Source organism: Kryptolebias marmoratus, linkage group LG2, assembly GCF_001649575.2.
Source record: "Kryptolebias marmoratus isolate JLee-2015 linkage group LG2, ASM164957v2, whole genome shotgun sequence".
Lineage (NCBI taxonomy): Eukaryota > Metazoa > Chordata > Actinopteri > Cyprinodontiformes > Rivulidae > Kryptolebias > Kryptolebias marmoratus.
Window position 1 is genome coordinate 8,212,283 of NC_051431.1, and position 16,807 is coordinate 8,229,089.

At 39.8% G+C, this 16,807-nt stretch overlaps 1 protein-coding gene across 1 annotated transcript; it reads left to right on the forward strand.

Moving 5' to 3' along the window:
* The first annotated feature begins 795 nt into the window (after positions 1-795).
* Positions 796-15,756, forward strand: taok1a (TAO kinase 1a). Its single transcript, XM_017433801.3, has 20 exons — positions 796-1,113; positions 5,014-5,263; positions 5,388-5,459; positions 5,736-5,837; positions 5,944-5,989; positions 6,110-6,206; positions 6,996-7,109; positions 7,196-7,287; positions 7,677-7,770; positions 7,858-7,939; positions 8,037-8,207; positions 8,304-8,504; positions 8,681-8,812; positions 9,027-9,263; positions 10,035-10,163; positions 10,257-10,460; positions 10,584-10,823; positions 11,094-11,306; positions 11,434-11,616; positions 11,850-15,756. The coding sequence occupies exons 2-20, from the start codon at positions 5,132-5,134 to the stop codon at positions 12,381-12,383; spliced, it is 3,075 nt and encodes a 1,024-aa protein (XP_017289290.1). The 5' UTR covers positions 796-1,113; positions 5,014-5,131; the 3' UTR covers positions 12,384-15,756.
* Positions 15,757-16,807: the final 1,051 nt, after the last annotated feature.

A 16,807-nucleotide genomic window follows, 5' to 3' on the forward strand; every position in this document is an offset into this window, starting at 1 on the left:
TTTTTGATAAAATCCTGGGATTGAGTAAGAAACGAGGAAGCACTTTTCAAACAACAACAGCAACAACAGGTTTTGGTAAAAGATGTCAATATAACTGATGCCTTAGTATATTTTTTTCAAATTTCTTTACAGTGATCTTGTGAAATTCCAGTCTGGCGGAGCCACATTTTGCGGCTTTTGAGAATTGTAGAACAATTCTCTGTTTGTTTCTTGCAAAAAGACAAAAAACAAAACAAAACAAAACAACAACAACCTCTGGATCTGTTACAGCTAATCGTTTGAGAGGCTTGCTCTCTGCTGCTGATTTAGATTTTTGAGGGAAGTGCAGTTCAAGGCCTCAGTAGACTTTCAGTGACCCGTCAACAACAAGCCTGCTTGGGATCCCATGGGCAAAACCATATGGGTAAAAACACACAGCACTCTGTTCAACTGGAGACTGTAAACACATGAGCATTATACTAATAATGTGTCTACTGCATGCTGTGAACTAAAGTAAGGTAAGGCAGACTTTTAAGCTTTATTTACAAGTAAACATTCCTTGTTCTTCTATAAAGATAAAATAAAATCATCTGTTATATTTTACATTATATTGAGATTAGTATTAGTGCGTTCCCTTTGGATTAATAATAACAATAATTGCTTTGTTTACTAAAACTAAACGCGTTCACTAAGAAACGTGCTGCCACGGTTTAATATTTACCAGGCGGACTTGTACATGTTTAGTATTTTTTAAATTGTGCCCTAGTGTTTCCGCCTCTGGATGTTCCTGGGTCAGGCAGAGTTTACTGCAACAGGCAGGGCGGAACTGCTGTTAGCAGCATGTCGAAGTTAGACGGGCAGCCAGGCTGAGTTAGCTCCGCTCGCCAGAACTTAGCAATTTTAGGTGCCAGTGGGGAAGGCGAAACCCCCCCAGCTTGTGTGCGGACTTCGCGGATACCACCGCGGCTTGTTTTGCGGGTGTTTGTTGGGAGGGGGGCCTTTTGGAGCTCCCCTCGCGATTTTTCCCAGCGTATTTTTCACGGAGTCAGGCGGCGGTTGAGGGCTCGGCAGCCATCTTTGGAGCTTTCCTGGGAGTGGGATCCGACTACCGTGGAGCCCCGAGCTACTTCAAGGGTGGGCATTTTAATCTTTAAATATTCGCCGATGTGTTCACTTTGATCGATTGACAGCGTGAGGAGCCACGATGTTTTCGCGCACCGAGCTGTCACGCCGGGAATGAACGCCGGAATTGGCACTTTATATTCCCGAACAATTTTGAGCAGACGCGACATTCTCGACAGCGTTGAAGCTGGCCTGTCAGAGCAGGGAGAGTTGTAGCTAAGTGGCTAAGCTAACAGATTCCACTTTGACTACTTTGAGGTGTTTTCTGGTTTTTTTTTTAACTCAAGATGCAGCTCAAGTGAAGAGAGTTATTACAGGTAAGTCAGGCTGAGCCGCAGCAGGTAAGGCTGGGTTTGTTAGGTAACCCCAGAAGTATTGTGGCCTTCTTGAGAAGTAAAAACTTTAAAGATGTTTTTTTTTTTTCAGAGCAACAACAGCACTGAGTTTACAGATTTCCACCCATCCGCACAGAAACTGTCTTGGCCTTGTTGTCCATCAGACTCATCAGTGTGATCGTTTGATTTTGTGTTTGAATAGTTGGTTGTGACTTAATTGACCAGAAAGCTAAAGTTGTGTTACAATTTAAAATATAAAAAGGTTATTATTGAAAAGATGAATTATCTTTAATGAAAGATCTAAGAGGAGGCATTGAGGGTATGCAAAGTAAAATTCAACTTTTCAAGTTGAATTACTAATTGTTATAATCATATATATATAATTTGGCTTTTAAAACAATAAAAATGGGGTCTGAGTTGTATATGTTTCCTTCCCAAACTGACAAACAAAGATTTTGCCTGTCTTGTCTTGCCTTAAAAGTTTTTAATTTACTTGACAACCATCAGAGTCCAAGCCACGCTTTCCTTAAATTGGTTGAAAACGCCTTTATTCGTTGCTGCATGGTTTACTGGACTTCTAAAACCTCTTTTTCGGCTTCGGGGAGTTGAAACTTTGATCGACTTTGGTTTTGATTTACTGTTAAACTTCCCATTGCTTGTTTGTCGCTACTTTTGTGTGACTGATGCTAAATATCCCTGGTCAGAATTTTCACTGGGGCCCATTCCTACCCTGTAGCAGTGCAAACAGGAAGTGCCGAGAAATGCAGTGTAGTGAGGGCATACATTGGGAATTCCACCCCTCCAGCTTTGTTGTCCTGTCCTGCTGCATTCTTGTGCATTTGTATGTTCTAGTTGGAAGACTTGGGTGGTTCATGAAGGTGTCGATTATCGTTGTTTCCCCCCCCCCCCATGTGTCCATGGTCAAAAATCACATCATAACATGAGACAGCAAAGCTCATTGAGTGGCAACAGTATTGGAAAGAACAAATGGCACTAACGAGGCACAGTCTTACATGGTAACGAGGCTTTATTTTAGGGCTGTGGCTGCATTTGTGTAGAATAGTGAGTTGTTCAGTGTTGTTGTGAGACAAAAGACGTCTGCTTGAACTGGGGGCTGTTTCTCCCGGGCTGGGGAAGAGGTCTTGTGACTCTAGCGTCAGCTCTGCATCTGTTTGCAGCTGATCATCTGAGCTGCATGAACTCTTGTGAATTTTCCTCAGCCATCTTTTACAGCCTACATTGATACAGCTGTAATAACAACAGTTTAGTAGCAAAAGTTTCAGCTCGACGTGGATGTTTTGAGTAAATTCCCTGCTCTTCAGTATTTATTTTTCAATATGTGAATTGTCTTGGAAAGTTTTGGATAGTTTAATTGTTCCACATCTAATTCTTTTTAACATTGGGAGAGCAGCAGATGAAATATCATTATATTATCTACATTCTTTAGGGAAGGGAAGATGATGATAATGCTGCTGAGTATAATATTGTGAAAAAGCCACTTTAACAAAAACTTACAAGTAATAAAAATGGGTGATAGTTGAAAGTCGTTTAATTAGCCTATCAGAGTGGACACGACTGACTGTGTTGGTCTTTTTTTGTTACAGAGATAAAGCCTCTGACTGAAAACACTGTTTAATCCATCTGTTGTTTTGGTTATGACAAGAACTTAATACCCAAAAGATGTTTTCAAGTAGCTTAAAGGTAATTTTAATGCAGTGTGATCTGTTCATGGTTTTAACATTTGCTCAATCATGCAGCCTTAATGATAGAAATTTGGATATAGGTCTGTTAGTGTCTTCTGTGTTCCTCTTGACACTGTTTGTAATATATATTCCTATAGAATGCAAAAACTATGCATGCACTATGATTGAACTTTTATTCGAAAGTGGGCAACAAAGAAGACTGAGTACCTTGAAAAGATGCTTGTTTTGAAGAGATACTGTGTGAGGAACTTTGACATCATTCGTTTTTGTACAGTTTGCTCCTTGGGGAGGCTAAGGGAATAAAACCTATGTTAGATTTCCACTCTCAGACTTCTTTTCTTGTAAATTGAAGTTGACAAACAAGCTTTGCATCACCTGTCAGACAGGTGTGAAACGACCGACAGATTAGTTCAATGTTAAAGCACACACCTGAGCGCAGCGAAACCCCCAAAAAGCTATGAATACAAGCGCAGTTGCGTTAGCCACGTCCCAATGATTTTGCGCATGCAGACTCGTAAATTATGCGGACGACCATAGGCACGTTGATGGGTGTCGCTCTTTCCCCAGAGCTGCGGTGCTGGATTGATTATTGGACCTGCTCAGTGATCTCAAACAGCAACAAAATCTGGAAATGCATTTTCACCCTTTTAATTCAACGATTTGCTTAAATTAAAATGCTAGAACAATTTTCAGCTTGATCCAGACCTAGAATTTGACAACGCTTTCATTACTCAAATGTGTTAAGGTGTTAAATATTGTGATAACAATGCTAAGAAGACAACGGTACACTAAGAAGACATTCTTATGTTTGTTTTTATATTAAGAAATGAAGTTGAGGAAATTGTTTGCATCTCTTGAACTAGAGAGGTGGACCAACTCGCTGCTCTGTATTCAGCTGTGGAGTGAAAAAGAACTGATTTGGAGAGTAAATATAGTATGTATAGCTCAAACAGGCTGAGAAAAAGTCTGTTCAAAATGGCCCCTGGTTTCTAGAAAAAGGTTCCTGTGATCTAAATTTGTTTTGAGCCACTGCTTTAGGTGCTGCAGCTCCAACAGATAGTTGTAAAAAAATTCACTTTCCACCACCGCTAACTTTTTTTTTTGAAGATATTCATCATCTTGCTGCAAACATTCAAGGACCTAAGCTTAAACAATAAGTAGAGTCTGCTCTGTCTCTTCTCACATAAACCTCAGTGTTGAATTTCCAGTTCAGTCCGTTGCCCAGGTACCTGTAGACCTCTACTTCTTCTGTCTGGTTGTGATTGCGTTCAACTTTTTCCCTCTCAAATCCACAATCACCTCCTTTGTCTCGTGTTCAAGATGAGGTGATTGTTCCCACACCGTGCCATAAAACTGTCCACCAGTTCTCTGTACTCAGCCTCCATCACTGACACACCCCGCAGCTGCAGTCATCTGAGTATTTCTGAACATGACACATGTCTGAGTTTCACTGGAAGTCTGGGATGTATAAGATGAAGAAAAATGGTGTCGTTTCTTCTGCTGCCCCACGCAACACGCGTTTCTTTTTTCCCTGCATCAGTCTGTTGTCACTAAAGGTGTGAGAAGACGTCGAGATGTTTCACACTGGTTTCATTACTACGGCTGCTGTTACTGTGGGAACAGGAGATTTATGCTAGAGTACGAAAGGATTTTAACTGTCCATTCTTCAATTTTGCTACTGAAATGACAGTTTTTAACCAATGTAACAACTTTCTCCCACTCATCTCGCAGGAGGACTTCTCCACCTAAAGAACACAATGCTTTTTTTTTTTTTTTTTTCCATAACTAAAACACCGCAAAGAAACATGTTGGAGACTGGGGCAAATTTACTCCAAAACAACAAACATCCATTTTGCTTCTCTTTGTATTTTCAGCCCTGAACACATATGAAAGCACTGTCCTGCAGATGAGCCATCACTGGGGGCTTTCCCGTCACTGTCGCAGACCCAGATAGTTCCTGGCGACAGCGGCGTTGCCCCCCAACTCCACATTATGCCCAACAGCAGTCGGGCGGGGAACCTGAAGGACCCCGAGATTGCAGACCTCTTCTTCAAGGAGGACCCGGAGAAGCTCTTTACAGATCTGCGTGAAATTGGACATGGCAGCTTTGGTGCTGTATATTTTGTGAGTGTTCCTTTAGGAAAGTGAACGGTCCAAACCTTAAATGTTTTTTTTTTTCAGTTTGATCTCAGAGCTCCGTGTGGATTCAGAGAAATTCAGTCAGTTATGTAATGCTCTTGTCTTTCAGGCACAAGATGTGCGGACACATGATGTGGTGGCCATCAAAAAGATGTCTTACAGTGGGAAACAGTCCAATGAGGTCTGGTAGTTTTCACTAGCATCTGTCTTATTACATCACGACACTTGACCTATTAGGTGAAGTCAGTATATTAAAAAACTGCATGTGTAAAGGAGCTAAAATGTTTTTCACAGTGCTACACAGGACAGGCGTTAAACTAGAACAGTTAATTTTTTTCCAAAAACAATATTTATTTCTCTCATTTCCTTAAGGATTTGGACAATATATATATATAGCAAAGAAACGTGGAAAAACAAAGCGATAAACTAACAGTCAAAAAAACCTTAAACTTTACAGAAATGGCAAGACATCATAAAGGAGGTGAAATTCCTGCAGAGAATACAACACCCGAACAGCATAGAGTACAAAGGATGTTACCTGAGAGAGCATACTGCTTGGGTAAGATTTTATACTGGAGTGTCAGATAACATTAATATATGATTAAAATTTAAAATCCGTTGACCGGAAAATACCAGCTCTCACAAAACACGTTTCTTTGTTACAGCTGGTGATGGAATATTGCCTAGGATCGGCTTCAGATTTGTTAGAAGGTGAGTTCGAAGCCCTGAAGGTCAATGAGTGCATGTGGCTGCATTATCTAAAGTAGACATGTAAATTCTGTTTGTCACCGTTTGTTGTATTTTACATCACCGATGATGCATGCCTTCCAGTTCACAAGAAACCCCTGCAAGAAGTCGAAATAGCTGCCATTACTCACGGTGCTCTTCAAGGTTTGGCCTATCTTCATTCCCACAACATGATTCATCGGTGAGTGTTAACAGAGTTTTGAAGCATGCCTAGACAGTATGTCCTCAGGCGTTTTGGTTTTCTTTTGTTTTGTTTTTTTTCAAACAAAACGAGAGAAAATAATACACAAAAAAAAGAAAATAAACTATTCCATGTGATTTAGTGATTTCACCTACTCAGAAATAAATACAGTCCTCAATAATGGAATAAATATTTTAACTAAACAAAATTAGATTGCCCTCTTCATCTGCCGTATCTATGAACAAAGTGTAGCCTTGAATCTCTCCTTTGCAGAAAGGGAAATTAAGGTAGATGAACAAAGATTAGAGAAACGTTTAGATATAGAAATGGAGGCCAAACAAGGGCAAAGGACAGGAAAGAAAACTGAGAAAAGGGAAGCTGTCACGTCTGTTGGGAAAAAAAAAGTTAAGTTCCTGAACACGAGAAAAGAATACAGATAACAGATTATTGAGGTGTATGTCTAAGTTTTTCAAGTTTTATGTGATTGAGAACAATTTTTTCCCATTTAGGGCGACAGGTAGGTAAAGTAGTGAAGACACAACATCGTTTTTAGTTTTGGAAAGACGTACGGTTGATGATTGTTCCACATATAATGAAACAAATGGATCTAAGTAAATCTGAACTCTGCAGGCTGCTGAGAGTGTTTAAAGACATTTCCATAGAAGCTGGTCAAGGACGGACATTTCCAAAACACATGGGCATGATTTGCAGGAGATTAGGCATTCTGTTTTTTTTTTGTTTTTTTTTTTTGAGCAAAACTTTAACCATCACTCTCGATATGTTTGACAGTGACATCAAAGCAGGAAATGTCCTCCTGACAGAACCAGGTCAGGTGAAACTTGCAGACTTTGGTTCCGCTTCAATCGCCTGCCCTGCGAACTCTTTCGTTGGGACCCCATATTGGTATGCTCCAAAGCTTCCGTATTAAGTGTAGATCTTAGAGCAAATCAGCCGGTTTACTGTTTACATAATCGTGTTTGCTTTCTCAGGATGGCCCCAGAAGTAATTTTAGCCATGGACGAGGGTCAGTATGATGGAAAGGTGGACATCTGGTCTTTGGGAATAACCTGCATCGAATTAGGTATGTTCTTATCATTTCTGATATGGTTTGCTCCTCACAATATAACCTCCTTTCTTTTTCCTTGTTTGTTTTAATCAGTGTTGTCTCACTTTTTTAATACTTTTACTAATTGTCTTTAGCCAGCCTGATTTTTTTTTTTTTTTTCGTCTCACTTTGCTGATTTCTGCTATCACATGTTATAATCCTTTGGGACCTTGCTGACGCCTGTGTGGCTTGGTTCAAATTACATTGTGGTACAGCTAAACACAGAAAGGACTAGAAAAGATGGCAAAATTTGTTGCAGAAACTATAAATTCCTTTTCAGTTAAGTTCAGTTAGTTTTTTGCTTTGTTTCTTTATTCTCATCTGTATAATTTCTTTCTAAAGTAAACCTGTTCCTTGGTTTATAGCTGAGAGGAAGCCTCCACTGTTTAACATGAACGCAATGAGTGCCTTATACCACATAGCACAGAATGAGAGCCCAACACTGCAGTCTAATGAATGGTGAGTAAATGCATAAATTTGACATGTTATTTGTTCGTTTATCAGCTACGTTCCAAACCTTGTCCACGTTTTCCCACTCTGCTGTAGGACGGATTATTTCCGAAACTTTGTAGACTCTTGCCTTCAGAAACTTCCTCAGGATAGGCCAAACTCCGAGGAGCTCCTAAAGGTAGGAATCAGAAATGGCCTTAGCAGATTTGTTTCATGTAGGGATCCGTCCGTTTGAATCTAATGCTATAGAAAACTTCACTGTGTTCATTTTCCAGCATGCATTCATCCAGCGTAAACGGCCAGAGTCTGTGATAATAGACCTGATCAATCGGACCAAGGATGCAGTGAGGGAGCTGGACAATCTGCAGTATCGTAAAATGAAGAAGATCTTGTTTCAGGAAGCCCACAATGGCCCCTCAACCGAGGCGCAAGATGACGAAGAAGAGGTTTGCCTTGCCATTGTTTCAGCTGCTCATCGCTTGCACCTGCGTGGTGATTATTGTTGTGTAACCTGGTTTCTGCTTGCTGCGTGTTATTTGCAGGAGCCTGAACACAACGAGAGTAAGACAGGCACGGTGAACAGTGTGGAGAGCAACCAGTCCATCCCGAGCATGTCCATCAGTGCCAGCTCTCAGAGCAGCTCCGTCAACAGCCTAACTGATGCAGGGGATGACAAGAGTGAGGTCGACATGGAAGGAGACCACACGGTGATGTCCAACAGCTCTGTCATACATCTCAAAACTGTAAGATATCAAAGCTAAACCAAACCTTAAAGCCATCTCTTATTATATTTATCATGTTTTTCACTATTTGTAACTAGCAGTACAATATATCTGGTGATATAGTGTGTATTGCTTTAGATTCTAACTTTTTTTGCTTTCAGTATATTTCATTAGGCTTCTTTTTTTATATTATTTAGGATGAAGGGCCAAGTAGTGAAGAGCCAGCTCCTCAAAATCGAGCCACAACAGAGCCACAACAAACTCCAGTACAAACGCAGAGGCCAAAACGAAACCGTGAACATTTTGCTACTATACGCACAGCTTCAGTGGTAAAAACACATTTTTTTCCTATTTGTACATTAAAAAAAAAGAACACATTACTGCTTCTGTGTTCCTTTTTTCTTGGAGACTTCACGGTCTGTGAATACTCTGAGGAAAGCTAAAAACAAAGTTATGCTATTTGTTATGTGTATGTATACTTCTGGTATATTTTGTATTGTTTTCTCCCAGTCTGAATAAGTATTTTCGTCCATTCTTTGTCAGCTCACTCGCCAAATTAAGGAGCACGAGCAGAATTCTGAGTTAAGAGAGCAGATTTTGGGGTACAAACGTATGAGGCGGCAGCATCAGAAGCAGCTGATGGCTCTGGAAAACAAGCTGAAGGCAGAAAAGGACGAGCACCGGCTCCGTCTGGACAAAGAGCTGGAGAACCAGAGGAATAACTTTTCCCAGGAGATGGAGAAGCTCGTTAAGAAACACCAGGCTTCGTTGGAGAAAGACGTAAGCGTTCAACATGTGTTCACTTAAAGTTATGTTTCTAATTCAGGTTCTTCCTTTAAGGTACTAGAAACTATTGGAAAAAAACAACTTTATTGATTGCATTGAACATTTTCTTACTGTCTCATTCATTTCTGCAGTAGCTTGTGAAACCTTTTTGCCTTCTGAAAAGCAAATTTCTAAAGTAGAAACTTTCAACCAGAGCTCCATTTTCCTTTGTATTTTGATTATTATAAATTATTTCAAACTCTTTACCATCAGATTTATATAAAGTGAAATGACTTGAGTTTTGTGGATCCCTAGGACCATCTTATTGTCTAAAGGACAAGAATATTTGAGACAAACAAACATGCTTCTATTTTTAGCTCAAATTGTGAAAATAATACCCTTAATTATGACAACAATTTCTACAGTTCTGTTTTTTTTTATTTCAGGCACTTCAAATAGTTATTTACTGCTTAGTTTTTTATTTATATTAACAGTGAAGCGACATCATTTATAAATCAGTTTATTTATAGCAGCAGAACAGTTTGTCTGTGGTTTGATATGAAGCTGTTTTGGTACTTTTCTGCATCAGGCGTGTTCAAACTGTGGGTGATTTATTTATTTATTTATTATGTTAATGGTCTTAAATTTCTCTCATCTTTACTGTTCTTAAAACTGCAGTGAAAACGCTGACAGCAAAATAAAAGTTTCGGATACTTGTGATAGAAATGCAGTTGAGCAGGTCCCTCCAACATGGTTTCTTTATTTATTTTTTTGTTTATTCATCAGGCAAAAACCTATAGCAATGATGAAAAGAAGTTCCAACATCATATCCAGAGTCAGTTGAAGAAAGAGCTCAACAGTTTCCTAGAATCCCAGAAACGTGAATATAAACGCCGTAAGGAGGAACTCAAAGAGGTTTGATTCTTCACATTTTGTTTTGCCCGCTTCTTTTTTCAGTTTATTTTTTAAGAGCTTCAGTTCTGCTTGATGACCTGAAGTCTTCTTTAGGAGCTGAATGAAAACCAGTCAACACCCAAGAAAGAGAAGCAAGAGTGGCTGTCCAAACAAAAAGAGAACTTCCACCACTTCCAGGCGGAGGAGGAGGCCAACTTGCAGCGCAAACAACGGCAGTACCTGGAGATAGAATGCCGCAGGTTCAAGAGGAGGATCATGAATACTCGTCACACTACTGAACAGGACCTGGTGCGAGAGGTCAGTACTTCTGAGTTTTTCATGTTACAGAATTTGTCTAATTTCTGCACCAACTAAAGCTGGTATTTTAATTTATCGTCCCTTTTTACTCGTTATAAATGTCTCCGTGGGCTTGTTCATTAGGAGTTAAACAAGTGTCAGACCCAGAAGGACTTGGAGCACGCCATGCTTCTCCGGCACCACGAGTCTATGCAAGACCTGGAGCGCCGCCATCTCAACACCATCCAGAAGACGAGAACCGAGCTGATCCGCCTGCAACACCAGACAGAGCTGACCAATCAGCAAGAGTACAACAAGAGGAGGGAGAGGGAACTCAGACGCAAACATGTCATGGAGGTTCGTCAGCAACCCAAAAGCCTCAAGGTTAGTTTGATGTTGGATTGTTATAAAAGTATTTTCCTTTCATTATAAAAACAATTTCCTAAGCAGTTTTTGTACCTTTTAGAATGCACAGTTCACTACTTATCTCATTTCTTACTTTTCTAAAACTTTCATGGCTTAAGATGGACTAAATCATTCAAAAATTAAACTCTACTTGCGTTTATTTTGAATGCAACACCCGAGCAACAAATTCTACTTAATGTTTCAGTTCTGCCTATATTATCAATGTAATCCCTTTCCTGTGCTCTGTAGTCCAAAGAGCTACAGATCAAGAAGCAGTTCCAAGACACATGTAAGATCCAGACCAGGCAGTATAAAGCACTGAGAAACCATCTGCTGGAGACCAGACCAAAGTCCGAGCACAAAGCCATCCTTAAACGGCTGAAGCAGGAGCAGCATCGCAAGCTGGCCATTCTGGCAGAGCAATATGACCACTCCATCAACGAAATGCTTTCCACTCAGGCGGTGAGTCTGATGAAGCCAGGGGTATCGAATGAAGGCTAGGAAGGAACCAGCTGGAATTAACAGTGTGTTTTCAGAATTAGTGGATGTGTTTCACACCTTGGACTCCTGTTTGTCTTTTTGCGTTTAGCTACGCCTGGACGAAACTCAGGAAACTCAATACCAAGCCTTACGGATGCAGCTGCAGCAAGAGCTGGAGCTCCTGAACGCCTATCAGAGCAAGATCAAGATGCAGACAGATGCTCAACATGAACGAGAGAAAAAGGAACTGGAAGAGAGGGTGGCACTCCGACGAGGACTACTGGAACAAAAGGTTCTGCTCTGTATACTCTTCTCATGTCAGATTTACATTGCTTGGATGGCACACATGTTGTCTACACCTAATTGATTTCTATCCATTAGCAGTACCTCAGTTTTAAGGCAGCGTGTGGCATTGTTGTGTTTGATTTTCTGTTTTCTTTGTGTTCGACTGTCCTAGTAGCTTATAAAATCTGTCCAGCTGATTTTACGAGCAATTTCTAAACATTGTTTTCGTCTTATCTGTAGATCGAGGCAGAAATGCAATCTTTGCAAAAAGAACGGCAAGAGCGAATCCGGAGCCTGCTCGAACGCCAAGCGCGAGAAGTCGAGGCTTTTGACTCGGAAAGCCTGCGGCTGGGCTTCAGCAACATTGTCCTGTCAAACATCTCCCCCGAGGGCCTCAACAACAGCTTTCCCGGCGCTCCTGGAGGTTACAGTCAGCAACTGCACTCATCTGTGAGCGCTCAGGGCCCGCACTGGGGCAGCCGGGGTTCCAGTTTGGGGCCAAGTCACCGGGGGAGCCATCACCACCATCACTCCAGTCTAGGAGGATCACCTATGCAGCAGAACTGGGGGCAGGGCATGCAGGGAGGAGGGGGCCCACCTCCGTGGGGCCATCACTCAGCCGGATCCCTCGTTTCTCGCAGCAGCGGCAGCATACAGAACAGCCCTCAAGTGATGGGTAGGACACCCACAGGAGGGCATGGTGAGCAGGGTATGAGCAGGAGTTCCAGTGTCGCCTCTCAGATATCTAATGGGTCCCACCTCTCCTACACCTAGACCCCCCCTTTCTGCTCTAGAGTCACTTTGAGTGGAGAGTAACCGCAGGGCAGAGCATTGGCTTACCTCCGGTGCTCTGTCTCTGCGACACTACCCCTGTACAGATGTGGATGTGTGATGAAATAAATGTTGCTCAGGTCAAAAGGGCTGGGAAAGGCACAGCCCGTCCTCACGGCAGTTTATTGGCACACACACAGATTCTTAGATGTATGTTACAAAAGCAGTTTGAGTATTAGCATCCTTTTTTTTTTTTTTTTACAAGTCTCTCGTACAGAGAATGTTTTATTTTTTTTCCTAAATTTGTTCTATTCACAGCCATTGCTCTCATTTTGCACATACAACACTGTTAGAAAGCTTTTGACGTGTTTAACGATGTCTTTAGAAATGTAGACTCAAACAATCATTAAACAGGTTTTGCTTCGGGATTTTGTTTTGTTCCTCCCATTCATAAATAGTAATGCACTGGCCAATTCTCTGTGGTACGGTGGAAAAAAAAACCCCAACTCAGAACTCACTGAGGATGCTTTGCTGTTGTCTACCAGCCTGCTGTAACAGTCATCGATGGTCATTGTGATAAATTAGACACTTGTGTTTATCCAGTGTTTTAGTTTTCTTTCTTTTATTCCACAAGATGTCAACCAAAATGAGATTTCATCAATGCAAAACCAAACAGATTCATCCTAACTTTTTCAGACATATGCTTCTACTAACACGGTGCCTTTTTAAAGGTTTGATAACAGGTAATACAGATTTATACTTTAAGAGTTTGAATTTCATCCCTGGTTTCTGATCAGTAATAAAATAGGTTTTAGTTCAGATTATTTTAACACCTATAGAGTTTTAAATCCAGACTTCCAAGATTTTTTTTGGTTTTTCAGTTTTTGAAGAATTCTCTATCCCCCAGACGTACAGTTGGAAGTAGTTTAATGAACTTTGACAAATGAAGTTACTTGTTCACGTCACTAACTACATATTTAAGTGGTACTCTAGGGGAATCTTCCAAACTTCTCTGGAGAATTTCACTGTACACAGTCACGAGGAGTTGTGAGAAAATTGGGAACTTCATGGCCTTAAAACGCAATCCCAGTGCTCATCTATTCATTTTTATTAGTGCCTTTTTAAAACTGCTGCCTTTTTTCAAAGCACTTTATACAGCCTAATGCTTGTAAAAGTAATATTTGCCTTTATTTCTTTTTTTTTTTGTGCAAAGCTCCTGGTGAATGAGTGTTTCATCGGTACGCATGTAGAGAGGTCAAACTTACCTGTGATGTGATTTTTTTTTTTTTTTTTAAGGAGCAATTACCCAAGTAGACACAAAAGCCTTGTGCATGTTAGCATTCATTATGTGAGCAAAGAATTTTCTTTTTTTTTTTTTTTTTCAACTTTTTCTGTTTTTTTTTTTCCAGAGACTAGCTGTTGTTGGTTATTGCCTGTTTATGTTTAAGCTGAACTTATTGAACTGAGTGTTTGAGGATGCTACATTGTTGTTACATATGTTTTTTTTTGCTACAGTTTCTATAAAACAAACAAAGTTAAGTGAGGACTCCTTTATATGCAGACAGGTAGTTGTCATGACCATGACAGCAGGCGTTGCGCTACTGAACTAAAACACTGCTTAAAAAAAAAATGACAGCCCCCAAATAAATTAACACTTAAAATCCAGAAGGTGCCAAGTTAAAATTGTTGCACAATCAATTCAGAACCAAAAAAATGTCCATTGAGTCAAACACGTCTTTTCGATTGGCATTTTAGCTTACAAATATAAAAGTAAAACTAATTAAATGCACATTTTGTTAGGAAAAAACAACTGGCAAAAGCACATAGGTTCTTTTTGACAGCTTCAGGTTTTTTGTTTTGTTTTGATTTTTTTATACCTTTTTCTCAAGTTTTTAGGTAATGGAATATCCGTGAACAAGCATTTGTCCTTTTAACTGTTTACCCGACTCTCCACTTAACAGTTTCAAAGGCCTTCAGAGATAATGCAAAGGTTTGTGCTCTTCTGAGTCACAGAGTTGTAGATAATGTTCATATTTTTATGTTTAATTCAAGAACAAGTTGAAAAACTAAACTCATTTTAAAGAAAAAAAACTGACTTTATTCAACTGTTGCTCTCAAAACAATTTCATTTTAGGTGATAAGTTGTGTACGCACAGTTTATTTGGCTCTATTTCTACTTTCAGATTAAAATCTTCCTTCTTGCATTTGCTGCCATTTTAATAAATGCCACTTTGTGCAGTCGACTGATGTTATTCTCCAGCGCTGCACACTTTCATGCATTTGTCCTCATTCCTGTCAGATCAAAAGCTTTTTTTTTTTAATCTTATTTTTCAAGGCTCGTCCTGAATGTTGTTTTTTTTTTTTTTCCCTAAACATATTTTTGTCATATTTGAGGACACACAAAGCGCTGGCAATTCTTTTTATATTGGGTTGAATTTTATTTCATGTATATATTCCACCAGAGAAAGTTGCCTTTATATCAGTTTAGACATTATTTGGTTCCAAAACTCATCTTTTTTTTTTTTTTTTTCCATCTACTATATCCGAATTATATTTGATTCTTGTCTGATTTATTTGTGTTTGGTAAAAATGAGAATGTACTTATTGGAGTTTTCGCATAAGTCAGAAGCCAATACCAAGTGTTTGAATGTTGGGCCAATCAAAACTCAAATTTGCCAACTTTTAGATTTTATGTGGATGACTCGACTCATTTTTACGCCGCTTATGTTACAGAAACTAAATATTCTTTCCAGTTTGAAAAGATTTCCAACAGCAACCTGTATTTTGTTTCATGTTTTCCATGTTTCACGGAACTCGTCAGTTTTTATCCACCTCATTGAAAGCAAGTGGGATACCGGATGTGAACTGGCGACTGAAAAATAATAATCCTCTTTATGGTCAAACACTGTGCCATACCCGAGTTGCCAAGTCCAGACATCAGTGAATCTGTTTCATCTCCAATGTTTTACCTGTTCTTGGGCTAACGACAGAAAATGTGTGAAACTAAAAGGCAAGTTGGCTCTGGCTTATTGATTTAGGTTAAAAAACAAACAAACTTGGGAGTGACAGGCTGATGATGAAAAGATTGCATTTCTTTAAAGATGTCAGTATTTTTTTTTTTTTGGCACATTACCACTACAACCCTATAACTTGTATTAAAATGTATAGATGGTGGAGTTATTGAATGTCATAGATTATGAAGATGCTACATAAGAGATGGTAAAGTACTAAAAGTGGATTTAAGTTGTGTACAAAGAGATAAAACAATAAAAAATAGGATACAATTATTATGATGTTTGTATTGTATTTACCGTTGTGTTGGCAGAGGGATATTGAACAGAAATCAGCTGTAATAAAGTAATTTTAGTATAACTTGCCTGGTTTGTTTGTTTACTTTGAAGCGTGCATCATTTTGATATGCCGGCGCATGGAACGGAGCAGGCAGAGACCAAACCGTTAATGGTCAACGCTGGACATCAGCGGGTGGGCGCACACTTTGGATTCCCCATTCTTATTCCCAGGCGTGCACTGAACTCGACAATGTGGAGCAAACAGTCGTCGCGATTGCAAGGTGGAGGGCAACTTCCCAATTGTATTCATTTTAACTCCGCTCGCCGGCATTCATCACATTTGACCAGGCGACGCGCCGGCAAATGGGAAAGAAGCAGACCCACTGATAAATTCGGCTTTACGGCTGGTGGAAAAGGATCTCATCCAATGATGTAAGCGGAAGTGCATCCAGCGTAATTTGTGACGAGCACTGTAAATAAAGGTAAACGAGCTAGCCTGCAAAAAGTTATGCCGTCTCAATTGTGTGTGACCTAAGTAAGTATACGGTTTTAAAAATATAAATTTGACTTACTCAGCCATTGGTTGCACAGCCTGCTGTCTATAATGAACATCGAAAAGGGATTCTACAGGGTCACTTTAGCTAACCTTATATATAATAACTACATTTAAATGATCCGAAGACTCTCGTGACGATGTGTTAACTACTCTTTATTGTGTAAAATTATAAAATAAAGTAGCTACGTGGTCTTATCTGATCGCTGTCTGCTGCAGCTAGCTTAGCTGTATCGCTGCTTGCAACTTAATTTACATGCTAATTTAGCTAATATGTTGGTCAAAAATCGTCTCCTGCTTCATGAACATTGAATAAACTTTACCTGAGTTTTCAGCAGTTAGCTTATGTCATTTTGATTCTCTAATGCTTTGTATAAAATCACAGCTTTTGCCCAGTTTCTGCAGTAACACAAGTTTAGACCATATGCATGTATTAAAATATACATGTCTACAATTCAGATGACTAAAACACCCACCCTGGTTTTAGTTACGATTTAGGATTGCTTTGCACCTTTTTTCTGAGAGCTATGCAGATGTTTGTTTGTTGTGTAGCTATGGCGTGTTCCCACCTGAAGGCGTTACTT